Source organism: Otolemur garnettii, unplaced genomic scaffold (assembly GCF_000181295.1).
Source record: "Otolemur garnettii isolate 467f Iridium unplaced genomic scaffold, OtoGar3 scaffold00082, whole genome shotgun sequence".
NCBI lineage: Eukaryota > Metazoa > Chordata > Mammalia > Primates > Galagidae > Otolemur > Otolemur garnettii.
This window is the reverse complement of record NW_003852477.1, coordinates 312932-325325: the sequence shown is the minus strand read 5'-3', so window position 1 is coordinate 325325 and position 12394 is coordinate 312932. Positions and strand designations below refer to the sequence as shown.

The following is a 12394-nucleotide window of genomic DNA, read 5'->3' as shown; positions in this document are numbered from 1 at the left end:
AAGACCCATTAGGGATACTACAGTGGCTGAGAGCAGGTTGGGCAAGGGGGGAGGCCACTCAGAGAAAAGACATGCAGGTGTGCCCTGTCTGTACTACATCCTGACTGAAGGTCCCACACCAGAGCCACAGCTCAACCTTCCCTTAGCCAGCCCAAAATTTCTAAGACTCAAACCAGCACACAAAAGAAAAACCACCCAGAGAGGCTGGGGTTAAGTGTTTGGCACTGGACAGAACCAGTGATCTGATTATTCCTGCAGTAAATTTGCTACATTTGTTAGTGATTTATTTCTTCCAAGGGTGAAAAGGAGAGATGCCTGCACTGCCTGAGGAGAACGCTAAAGAAATTAGATATGGCACTTTTCAATAAATATTTTAAAGCTTCTTAAAGAAATAAATGGAAAAGGAAAGCAACTGCTGTAAGGCCGATTTTGCTGTTAAAAAATTATTCCAAGGGAAGAAAAATACCACAGCACAAAATCAGATAGTTAAAGAAAGAAAGACAAAAATAGCTTACCAAAACAAAAATACCTATTCCTGTAACCACTTGGCCAGCACACGTTTTGACCCATGAAGCAAAAACTGAGTCCGAGAGGGAAGCAAACTGGGCTCTCATAGCACCCGGTGCCCAAACACCCAAGAAAAGCAGCAGGCCCCAGACACTGTCCACAGCACGCGGAGAGGGGAGAACATGCCCAAGGCATAGCAGTGCCCTCTTACACCACAGACTCCAAGACTGCCAAGACATGACCCTTCCACTCCCAGACAAACTGCTCCAGCGGACTGCCCAAAGTCACCATGCAGATTCACAGAGGCACCATGGATCTTTTCCAGCATGGCTACTCACTTGCTAAACAAATTAAATCTCAATTAAATTACTCCATGTGGGTCTAAGGGCAACAGTCTTACCAAGTTAAAGTGGGGTTACTTGTCATTCTAAACATCAACCCACCAGGTTATGGGAAACATCTGAAACTCCAAGAAACCCAAGAGGAGGCAGCTCTCTTCAGTTCTCCCCTAAGTCAACCTCTCCCCATTGCCTACCAACTTGCCTACCCTCAAGATTAAGAGATTGCTGTTTTAAAATAAAATGATCTAAAGAAACTAGAAGGAAAAGACTTCACAAACAAGAGTGACAAATGCCCAGACTTGGCCCAGACAATCAACCTACAGTCGATGACAATTATTTACAAGGGGGTGTTATCAAACGAAAATGGTAGCACTCCCTAGAAGACGCAAACTTTTTTTCTTTTTCTCTATTTCTTTTAAACTTCCTTGTCATAAAAGCCAACTTACATTAAAATATAGTTACTACAAGACAACACAACTAACAAAATATATAATAAAACTTACATAAGTAGAAAATTCTGAGGTATTTCTGGTTTGAGGTGATCTGTGGTCGTGAAGTTTTAATTCTTTTACTTTTTTAAAATTTAAACCTCGGAAGCCACATAGCAAAGCATGTGTATATGTGGATGTGTACATTTTGTCTGAAAAAAAAAATTTAGCATGTTTTATAAATTAAAAAATACTCAAATGTTGAAACAGCAGCATTAGGAACATTCACTGACTAGAGCAAGGTTATGGCATAATAGAAAAACAATTTTTTAGGATATGCACCACTTTAAAGGGTCTGGAGAAAGCCATGTCCACGAGCCACAGAAAGGGGATAGTAATGTCACCACATGGGACAGAGCCAGAACTGCAGGACTCTGAAGGTTCCCAGCCGGGCAGAGCTTAGTAGACCCCACCAGGAAATCCTCTTGTCCTACCTGTGCAGGGTGCCCCTTGTGGGCATTTCCCTGAACTGCTCCAAGAGAGACAAAGTATTTCAACTTTTTCTCCATTAAAGATATTTACAGCATCATGTCTTAAAGAATGCATTCACTAAACTGATGATTTCTACCCTCACCTACTCTTAGAATTAGGGCAAAAAACATGTTTCATCCTTATGCCTAAGCCCAAGTTAGTGGAAAGAAATGGGGTCAGGCTGGAAGGTGGGTCAGGGCTGTCCCCGCTCTCAGACTTTCTCCAAACCCCACTCTTGCCGTTAATGCTCGGCCTCCACAAGGTCCTTCCCCTCAATTCCTGGTTACCTGAGAAGTAGCCTCCATAGCAAAGGATGTTGTTCTGAATGTACCCGAGTCCAGTGTAGCTCTGTTCCAAACCCTACCCCCAGCACTGTCCTCCCCTTTCAACTCCAGTCCAAATCATCCTCATCGTCATCTCATTTTTTTCTCGGTCAGGACAACACCCGTTAGATCCGTGAAAGACGCATCTGCTGTTTCTTAAGCTCACTAAAACAAAATAAGATGTGAGGGTGGGGATGTGGGCAGAGGGGAGAGGAGATTCCTCCTCTGAGAGGAAGGTATGTTCTTATGTAACAGTCTTCAAAGGTTCATTTAGGTAGAGTTTGCAGCATTAGGTTTCCTAGGACAGGAGATGGGTTTCTTTGTGTCAAAGATTTTGAGACGACAAACAAAGAAAAGAGGGAAAAACAAATCCCAAAGGACAGGAGGTGGCTGAGGCTCTTCAGCACGGCGCTGGTTCTGCATTCACAGCTCAGCACCTCAACGCCTGCTGACATGTCCGCTGTTTGCGATACAGTAGAGCAATATGCTGGTAAAAACTGATCCAATCCAAAAAATAATATTAATAATAATAATTATAATAATTATAATAATAATAAAAAGTCAAGGTAAAATAGCAGCTGCATTTTATGTGTTTGTTGGTTTTATGGGACTTCCAAAACAAAACACAACTTTTTTTTTTCCTTTTTTCTTCAGATCCACTGAGTCTGGAGAAACACTCATATCCTGGGCTTAGATGCTTGACTCTTTAGGGGGCAGGTCCACATTGGTGACAGAGGTCACCAGGGAGACAAGACAGTCCGAGGTAGTGCCGTTGACCGACCTCCGGATCAGGGACACCCGCTCTTCCACACAGCCTGCAGACAGGCGAGCTTCTGCATCATGGTCCCAGCATTCCTCGATGGTCACACAGAGCTGGGCCAGGCCCTACACAGAATGAAGCAGAGGGAAAAACACCTTTGTTAAGGACCCTCAGTGACAATAAACTTGAGGGACAGTAAACTTGATGATGTTCCCAAGGATCAGGCAAAACCCACCAGCCCCAACAACATGGGCTGGTCCACTAGCAGGGGCTGGGGGAGAAACACCAGGAATCTGGATGCTGTCCTTCTTAGCAGTCGCCCATCTTCAGCCCACTGGCCTCCCTCCACAGCCCCAGGAAAGGTTTGGTGAACCTCAACATACATGGAGCAAGGGGAACCCAGCCCCCTCCTAGAGCAGACACAGCTGATTGCCTCGGAGCAGTAATACTGAAACAAAATCTCATATACAGCCAAAATCATATAACAGCACAAAATGTAGCAGTTCCTCCCTTATTCCCCACAGGCCTAGAGACACCTCCCTATAGTCCAGGGAATGTGGTAGACTTTCTCTTTGTCCCATTTCCCCTTGATGTTAGGTTCCTGCCACATGTCAAGGGTTCCCTTCTCCACTCCCCTACAGCGTCACCTGCACCCAGACTCCTCACCGGGTGCTTCAGCCAATGATCCTTAATGGTGGGCCTCATCTTCTTGTGCACAACCACTTCCTGCAGCTCTTCCAGAGAAGGGTGCTGGCCAATCTCTTCTTCAAAAGGCAGCATGTACTCATCCACAGGTCCTAGGGGTGAGAGAGAGCCTGGCATGATCACCTCAAGGTCCTGCCACACCCTAACCCCCACCCACGATGCCCAGAGCTGCTGTCCTCCTCACCATCTGCAGCCTTGCAGCGAGACACAAGTTCCCACAGCACCAGCCCCATGGCATACATATCAATGCGCAGGAATGCATCTCTCTGGAAGTTGATGGCTCCCTCCAGCACCTCAGGGGCCATGTACCGTCTTGTGCCCACCTATATGAGAGCAGAAGAGGGTAGGGTTTATAGAGACTGACCACACACAAATGCAGATACAACTACGACATGGAAGCTACAGCCTGTGTACACCAGACAGGGCAATTTTCAGAGCAGCGTATCAATGATGGCAAGCCTTGATTTACTACATTCATGACAGAGTCATGAGAGGTCACAGTGTAAATTATATTTTGATGATAATTGTAAAATACCACACATTTGAAGTAGCAATAATCTAAAATAGAATTGTTGCCAAATTACTACGCAACCCTACAAGGCACTACACAGATGAAGTGTGCTTTACTGAGATTAAGAAAAAACAAAAGGGGAAGGAGAACATTTAATAATAACAGTAATCGTTTAAGGATGATTTGCTGAAAGTTTAATTTTCAGTTACTTTTTGTAAGTTCTTGGTTTGGATGCTTACTACATTTCTTCCTATTTTATATTATTTAATAATTATAAATGAAAGAGAAAGACTGAGACTACAAGGACAAAAGGCCAAACTCCAACAGAGGATCTACATTTCCCAGCTGACTGCCCTGGGGAAGCTAAACTGTCCTCCAAGCCTTGGTTTCCCCACTAATAAAACAATAGCATTGTTCTCAGAGTTCTCAGACAGCTCTGAACTTATAAGGTGACCCTCACCAGCTGAATATCAGAAGGGCAGAGTGTCCACCCTGGGCCAGTCTCCCCCTTTCTCTGCCTGCCAAGAGGCTTATTACCTGCCCATGGGTGTCCCCTGGAGGTTTCCCTGGCTCAAACCGAACAGCCAGGCCAAAGTCAGCCAGCACAGCCGTGAGGTCGCTCTTCAGCAATACATTCTTGCTTTTGAAGTCCCTGTGGAGACAAGTGGGCCAAGATGAAGCTGAATATCATACTCCAACTTAACTTGCTTCTTGTACATCATGATCTAACTCCCATCCTTATCCCAAAGTACTAAAGGCTGTGCCCTACAGCCCACAGACCAGGCCATCCCACCAGGCTCTACACCAGCCTACAGAGGTCAAGCTGCACAGGCAGGCAGCTTCGGGAGCTCCCAACAGGTATGGGAATCACTCACTGCACTTCAGATGGAAGGCTTCCATTAGAGTTGGCAAAGCAACACCTACCCCAATGGCTAGGCAGATCCTGTCCCAGTCCCCATAAGACCAAAGCCAGCCCATACATTCTCAAAGGCTGTGGAGACAGAAACACTGGCCTAGGAGATAAGTTGTTTTCTAGAAAGAATTTACAGTATTTGTAATGTGAATGAGAACAGGAATTTAGTATTAGCTTGCTTGTGATCCTACAGAGGCTCAAGTTCACCACAAAGGCAGAGAACAGCAGGGTTCTAGTGTGTCCACTCAGCTCCACCTCTTTTTAAACAAAGCTACTCTTGGTTCTCAATTTCCCCAGTGCCTATCTCAGCCTTGCTGTGAGAATTCAACTGAATAATAAGCACAAATGCTTAGGGCCACACTTGGCACACTCACTATGTGCTACTACAGGGTATCCCAAAGGTCACGATACATATGTCATATATAAGAAAATGGGAAATTGTAGCTAAATGCACCTTTATTTACAAAATATTCATTACAAAATTTTACAAACTATTTCTCTACATGTTAATATATAAACATAGAATATATTTAAAATATAAAATGAATTTATTAATTTTCCTATGTATGGTGATATGTGGGATGTCGCGTATTAAATTGAGCCATATGGAAAAGTCAACACTCAACATTTAGACCTACAAAATGGCAATTTCACAGTCAATCTTCTATATCATTACTATTATTACCATTAGGTGCCTTTCAGCTTTGAAGTCTGGAATTGAGGTTCATTCCCCACCCTCACAGTCACAGAATCAGACTAAACAAGCTGTGGTGCCTTGTCTAAGTCACTCAACATCTCAGTACTAATGTTCCTTCATCTGTAGAACAGGGCTATGAAAACCAGTACCTATTTCATAGGGCAGTAATTAGAGTTAAATGAATTGGTACTTGGGTGTTTAGAGCATTTCCTGCCACTAAGCACGCACAATATAAGTTTATGCCATTTCTTATAAAATGTGGTTCAAGGACCCTAGAAGGTCCCTGGTGACTGTCTCAAAGAGATCTGCAAGGTCAAAATTATTTTCATAATAATCCATTATTTGCCTTTTTGCTTACTTTCTCAGGAATACAGAGGAGTTTTCCAGAGGCTACACTGACATGTAATCACTCTGTCAGCTAACAGGATATATATTCGTGCTCTAAATTAACAAATGTCTATAGACATAACCCACATATATAAAAGTTGTTTGTAGAGTAAAAAGAATCCTAACCAAAATGTTTGAGAACTGCTGAGCCATCTCTTCAAAGTAATGGAGTCAGCACTCCATGTGACCATTAGATGGCAACAGAAAACCAGCTGGTGAAACCATGCCATTACTGGGACACAGGTGAAAAGACAAGTTTTGTGCCCATTTGCCTCTTACACACTGCAGGCAGACTAAGCATGTTGAGTGTTTAGGAAACTTGAGCCATCCCCAGATTCTGCTCAGCCCCACCAACCCTCTCTGCAGCTTCAGACCAAGTGCAGGGAAGGCAGCTGGTAATGCAGGTACCTGTGAGCAATAGACGGCTTGTGGCCCTCACCACGGCACCAGGGCACATCCTCATGCAGGTACGAGAGGCCTCGTGACATCGTCTCTGCCACATGACACAATTCATTCCATGTGATGATGTTCCCCTTGAGGTAATCCGTGAGGGAGCCCTGAGAGAAAGTAGCACAAAACATGGGTACAGGCTCTGGGTGTAGTGCAGGACCCGACCCCCAGTCCCAGCCCCAGGGGGCTGTCTCTGTGGGCTAGTGGCTAGGCTCCTCTTCTGAGAGACTACAATCATTATAGGGGACAGATAAGACCAGGAAGGGGTATAGGGACAGAGGATGGTAATCATGGAATAGTTATTCTTTTTTGTAAAGACAGAGTCTCAATTTATTGTAGAGTGCTATGGCATCACACAGCTCACAGCAACCTCCAACTCCTAGCTAGGCTTAGGTGATTCTCTTGCCTCAGCCTCCCGAGTAGTTGGGAATACAGGTGCCCACCACAATGCCCAGCTATTTTTTTGTTACAGTTTGGCCAGGGCCAGGTTTGAACCCGCTACCCTCGGTATATGGGGCTGGCACCCTACCCACTGAGCCATAGGTGCAGTCCCTGGAATCACTATTCTTATCACAAGAACTTAACCCAGGGTTAGAGGATCTTATTGTAGGAGCACCTATGGCAGGGGTTATCTCATTGTGAACCACCACAAGGCAAAGATGTCCCTTATGGTAGGACACCAGGGACCCTCCCCTCTTGCGGTCCATTCTGATGGGTGTGGACTCACCTTGTCGTGGAAGGCTGTGATGAGCCACAGCTCCACTTCAAGGTTGGAGCCTCGCTTCTCAGCAGCGATGAACTGTAGCAGGTTCTCATGCTTCATGCCAGGTGTGCTGAAGATCTCCCGTTCACTCTGCCATGACTGCTTGTCCTAAAGTGGAGAGGAGCTCAGTTCTCCTACAGCTACACTGCTCTATAGCTGGACAGCCACCCTCATCTCATTCCCTACTCCCAGCCTCAGGTATCTATTAGGGACTCAGGAAAAAACTGGGACTGAGTCAGGCCTTGAGGCATTAGGCCAGGCGTCCTCAAACTACGGCTTGCAGGCCACATGCGGTCTGCCTAGAACATTTATTCAGCCCGCCGGGTGTTTTTGCCACCACTGCCTGTCTTACTTAGCAGCCGACTCGTCCCAGGGCCCGCAGTCCAGTCCTCCAACGGTCAGAGGGATAGTGAACCGGCCCCCTGTTTAAAAAGTTCGAGGACCCCTGCATTAGGCCAACATTGATCCCTGGGATCACTTAAGGCAAGCACCTTAATTTACAAATGGAACCACTGAAGTTCAGTGATAAGCAGTGGGTGGGTGGCCCAGTATCACCCAACAAATGAGAAGCAGAGCTAGACCTGGCTTTGCTAACAATTGCTTGGAGTGACCTGTGGCCAGGGACTCTGAGCAGAATCTGATATCTGTCAAAAACAAAACCCTGGAAACCAGAGTAAATCAAGGTTTTGCAAAGTCCTACCCTAGTGCTATGATAAAATTTCACTGCTGCATGAAATCTACAGCCAAGTGTAATATAAGTAACCACTCCCAATAAGGCTTACTTCTCTCATCCCACCTTGCTGGCTTGGACTGTGCTAGGATAGGAGACTCCCTAGTTCAAAGCCACAGTGGGGGTAGATGACCCCTCAAACACTCACCTGGAGTGGGAAGATCTTGACAGCCACAAAGTCATTCATGAGCTGAGCCTTCCAGACACAGCCAAAGCGCCCCCGAGCCTTGATCTCCAGCAGTTGCAGTGGTTTCAGGCCCACTAGAGGGGATGGGGGTGGAGGCCCAGGATCCTGGGAAAGAGCAAGGGCTTGTTAATAAGGTCTGCTTTGGTCTCCCCTCCTCTACCTTCAACCAGCCCCAAGCCAGGACAGTCTCACCTCATGGATGTCCACATGGCCATATGGTGGCTTGCGATGCCGGTACATCCAGAAGGCCAGCAGGACGATGAGGGAAAGGCCCCCGATGGGCAGCAGCGAGTAGGCCAGCACCGTGAGCAGGGTGGGGGCTGTCGGGGGTGGCTCGTACGTGACTGGGGGACACATGGAGCCCTGTGTCACAAAGCCCGCCCACTTTCCACTACCAGAAGAGAGGGCCCTGCAGCCATTACCCACCCAACACAAAAACCGAGCCTAGGTCTGCCAGATCAGAGCCCCTCTTCCCACCCAGCCCCCTCACCTTCTGGGCCCCCAGCTTCTGGCAAATGGGTGAAGCGCTCGTTGCAGAAGTTGCCTTCACAGCAGCAGAAGTACACTTGTGGGTTCTCCTCGGTGGCCACACACTCCTGCCTGTAGGCACAAAGTTCTCCATATACCCCTCACCTGGGGGATATCCAGCTAAATCCCTCCCAACAGATAAACAAGGGGGGACAGTGTGAGCCCACCTCCCAGTAATTGTGAACCAAAGCCAAAGAGGGACAGCAGGCTCACCACCCATTGAAACCCCTCCTCAAGGCTGAGGCAGGGCAAACAAGATTGCAGAAGTTTGTGACCCGATCACCACCTCAAGAGCCCCTTTCTTGACATTTCCCTCTCACTCAGACATCTTGAAACCTGCACGGCCCATGGGGCAGTCTAAGAAGAGGTGAGCCCAAGATGCAGCGTACCTGTCATAGCAGTTGAAGTCATCCAACCAGCAGCCTTTCTTGACAAGCTCGATGGTGCCGGAGCTGTTGCGCCAGGAGGCATAGCAGTGCAGCCGCTTGTCCTGCTCGCCCTCGCAGCGCTCCAGGCCACTCTGGTTGGTCCGCTCCAGCTCCCAGTTGGCGTTGTAGTAGATGCACTCCCGAGTCTCAGCCTCCCCACGCCCAGAGCCTGTGCCCCCAGGAGAGAGAACCACTGAGCGTGCCCCTATGGCTGCAGCTCCAAATCCCTGCTCCTACTCAGGGGTGTCAGGCCACCCTGAGAGAGGAAAGCTGGGTGGTAAGTGAGGGTCACCAACCTCTCTGCACCGATGTGGGACCCAGGCCACCAATCCATCTAACACCTCTTTCTTATCTTACTGTGTGCCAGCCAGCCCCAGCCCCCATCTCATTTTTCCTAGTTGCAGGTACCCCCAGATCCAAGCAAGAATAAGGATTCAGGAAATCTATTGACAGAGAATGATGGATGAATAGCCAACCAGAATGATGGCCAGCCAGATGGATGCACAAAATGGAGCACCAACAATGCCTGAGCCTCCTGTATGAGGCATCTTCCCTGTGGCAGCATCAATCAATGAAGGGGTTCTCAAAATCCCAGTGCACATCAGAATCATTCCACGTGCAGGTGAGAGTGCAGTGTTTACTAAAAATACATAATTCTAGGCCTGGTCCAGACTTATCCAATGGAAATGAGGAGAGTCTGTGTTTTTAACCACTCTCTATCTTAGGTAGTTGTGGTACAGACCTCTAGGATCACTTGGAGGGATACAAAAGGGGATGGCTTCCTACTGCTTCCTCTGCCCAACCCTTGCTTACCACAGACCCCCAGGGACACCTGCAGGTGGGCCCTCCACAATTCCATGCCCAGAATCCTGTGTCCCTTCCATACCCAGCAACACGGCTCAGCAAGGCTAGAGAACAGGGTAAGGAATCAGGCCTGCATAGACACAGTAAGGCTCCCAGAGTCTCCCAGGGGAACATGTGCCTCAGGTCAGAGGGCTAGCTGCTGGTTCAGCAGCAATTACTACCGTGTTTCCCCCAAAATAAGTCACTCTAGGGCTTATTTTCAGGAGATGTCTTATTTTTATTAAGTATAATACAACGATCTACATTTATTCAAATACAGTTACAAATACAGTTAAGTCATCTTCTTCTGGAATCTGACAGGGGGAGCCAACCTTGTTGGTGGGGCTGGCGCTAGTGATGCATGAACACCTTTCCTCTAGCTGTTCGCACATGCGCAATAGGGTGCCTGCGACCTTGGTTACCACACGTGCATGTGCAAGTGTGAACAGCTCAGAAAAAGGAGCTGTGGCAGATAAAAGGTATTCTAGCCTTCTTTACTGATCCATGTGGAAATGCATGGTGTGGCTATGCAGATACACTGCATAGCTACACCCATCACTAGGTCTTATTATTGGGGTAGGGTTTATATTTAACAAATGCATAGAAATCCTGCTAGGGCTTATTTTTTCAGTAGGTCTTATTTTCGGGGAAACATGGTATCATCCTTCCTGCTGGGCTGGGCTCCTGACAACCCTGGGCACTTTCTATCCACTCCTGATCCCCTTTTACTCCTGCAAAAGTGCCACCCAGGTAGATAAACTCTTCAAACTCCAACTGCCCATTCACTTTCCTTCAAACATAATCTCAAACCTTTATCAAATACACATTCCTCACTACCACCCTACAAAACAATCCCTAGTCCCAACCCCAAATCTGCCCCCACAAACTCCATAGCCCTGTTACTGGAAAGAGTTTAGAGATACCAAAGGAGGTTCTGTCGAGAAGAGCCCTGTCACTACCCCTTTACAGGATACCACAATGGAGAGAGGTGGTGGATTGCCAGAACCCCACAGGCTTCTGAGAATAACCAGCACTGAGCATCCACCCAGGTTCTGTACTTCTTGAGCCCACTGTGGGTGGGCCAGTGACCTGGCACCATCCCTTGCTGGTCTTCCCCTATAACTATTTCTACCTCAGGAAGGTGGGGTGGGGTCAGAGTCAATTTTATAGAAGGACAGCTAGCCAGCCAGCCTGCCAGCAGCCTGAAAGGCTGGCTGGAACCCCAAGAAGGGACCCTGCCGAGACCATGGGGGAGGGCGAAGTGTCTGAATTAAAGCATACCTCAAGGATCTCCTCGGCATCCAGTATCTTCTCCACCCTCATCAGTGGCCTTCATGAGCAAAGAGCCTAATTTTCTAAGGTACAACCCAGGGAGAAGAACACTGACTGGCCATTAGATGGAAGATGCCACCCACCACAGGAATGGCCATTCTTCAGTCAGATCCCTTCTGCATCTCCCTGCAGTGATAGGAGGCTTCTTCCAGGGGGATCTAGCAGAGGCAAGCAGCAAATCTCAAGGCTCCAGGTAGAATACAAGGGTTCAAGATGTCACCTGACCCTCATCTGACCAGACCCTCCTACAGGCAACCCTGCAAAACTGCCGCCTGAACACCTCAGACTTCAAATCCAAATCCTACGCTGATACTTGGCAGCTATGTGACCCTGGGCAAGTGACCTAACTACTCAGTGACAGGGAATAATACCTACCTACCTTCTAGGGTAGCTCTAAGAACTAAATGAGTGAACCCACTTTAAGATTGGTTAAAACAATGCCTGGCACATCAGCTATTATACTAGAGCCATACCCCTCCCTGCTGCCTAGATAAGCCCTCACAACAAAAGCCTTTAGTGCAGTGGTTCTCAACCTTCCTAATGCTGCAATGTATTTTCATTGTTAAAAAGAGGTCGCTACCCACAGGTTGAGAACCGCTGCTCTAGTAGAACCTCAGCCCATCAAGTCAACCCAGGCCTGTACTCAGAGCCCTATGTAACATTCTATGCCTCTCCCATACCACATCCAGGTTCTGTGGTCACCTGAGACCCAGGGCCCTCCCCACTCCTCTCCTCCCTGGCTCTCTGCGTTTTCAAATGCTCAGCTATTTATAGCCTCTGGCAACACTTCAGCCACAAACCCCTGCACCCCAGCACCCAGGGAGCCAAGGCACCCATGCATGGGGGCTTCCCCTGACTCCTCCAGCTAACTCGCCCAACCTGGCAGGAGGGGAAGCCGTGCTTCCAGGATAGGGGTACTTGTGATGTTCCCTTATACTAGCTCTGAGGAGAACACACACCCCAGACACCAGAATAAGGGGCTTGTTACATCCCTGAGCCACAGCCAACCCAACCACTGGCCTCTAAAGGA

The 12394-nt window shown here is 47.8% G+C and overlaps 1 protein-coding gene across 1 annotated transcript in view; it reads right to left on the bottom strand.

Annotated features, from left to right (window-relative positions):
- Positions 1–2709: 2709 nt before the first annotated feature.
- Positions 2710–12394, bottom strand: part of ACVR2B (activin A receptor type 2B) — a 33053-nt gene continuing 23368 nt past the window's right edge. Inside the window, exons 2-11 of the mRNA XM_003794460.3 lie at positions 9151–9358; positions 8724–8833; positions 8426–8577; positions 8195–8338; positions 7281–7424; positions 6512–6660; positions 4644–4758; positions 3780–3918; positions 3557–3687; positions 2710–3015 (exon numbers count right to left, since the gene is read on the bottom strand). Coding sequence (XP_003794508.1) covers positions 2821–3015; positions 3557–3687; positions 3780–3918; positions 4644–4758; positions 6512–6660; positions 7281–7424; positions 8195–8338; positions 8426–8577; positions 8724–8833; positions 9151–9358 — 1487 coding nt within the window. The 3' untranslated portion in view covers positions 2710–2820. The remainder of the gene's footprint in view (positions 3016–3556; positions 3688–3779; positions 3919–4643; positions 4759–6511; positions 6661–7280; positions 7425–8194; positions 8339–8425; positions 8578–8723; positions 8834–9150; positions 9359–12394) is intronic.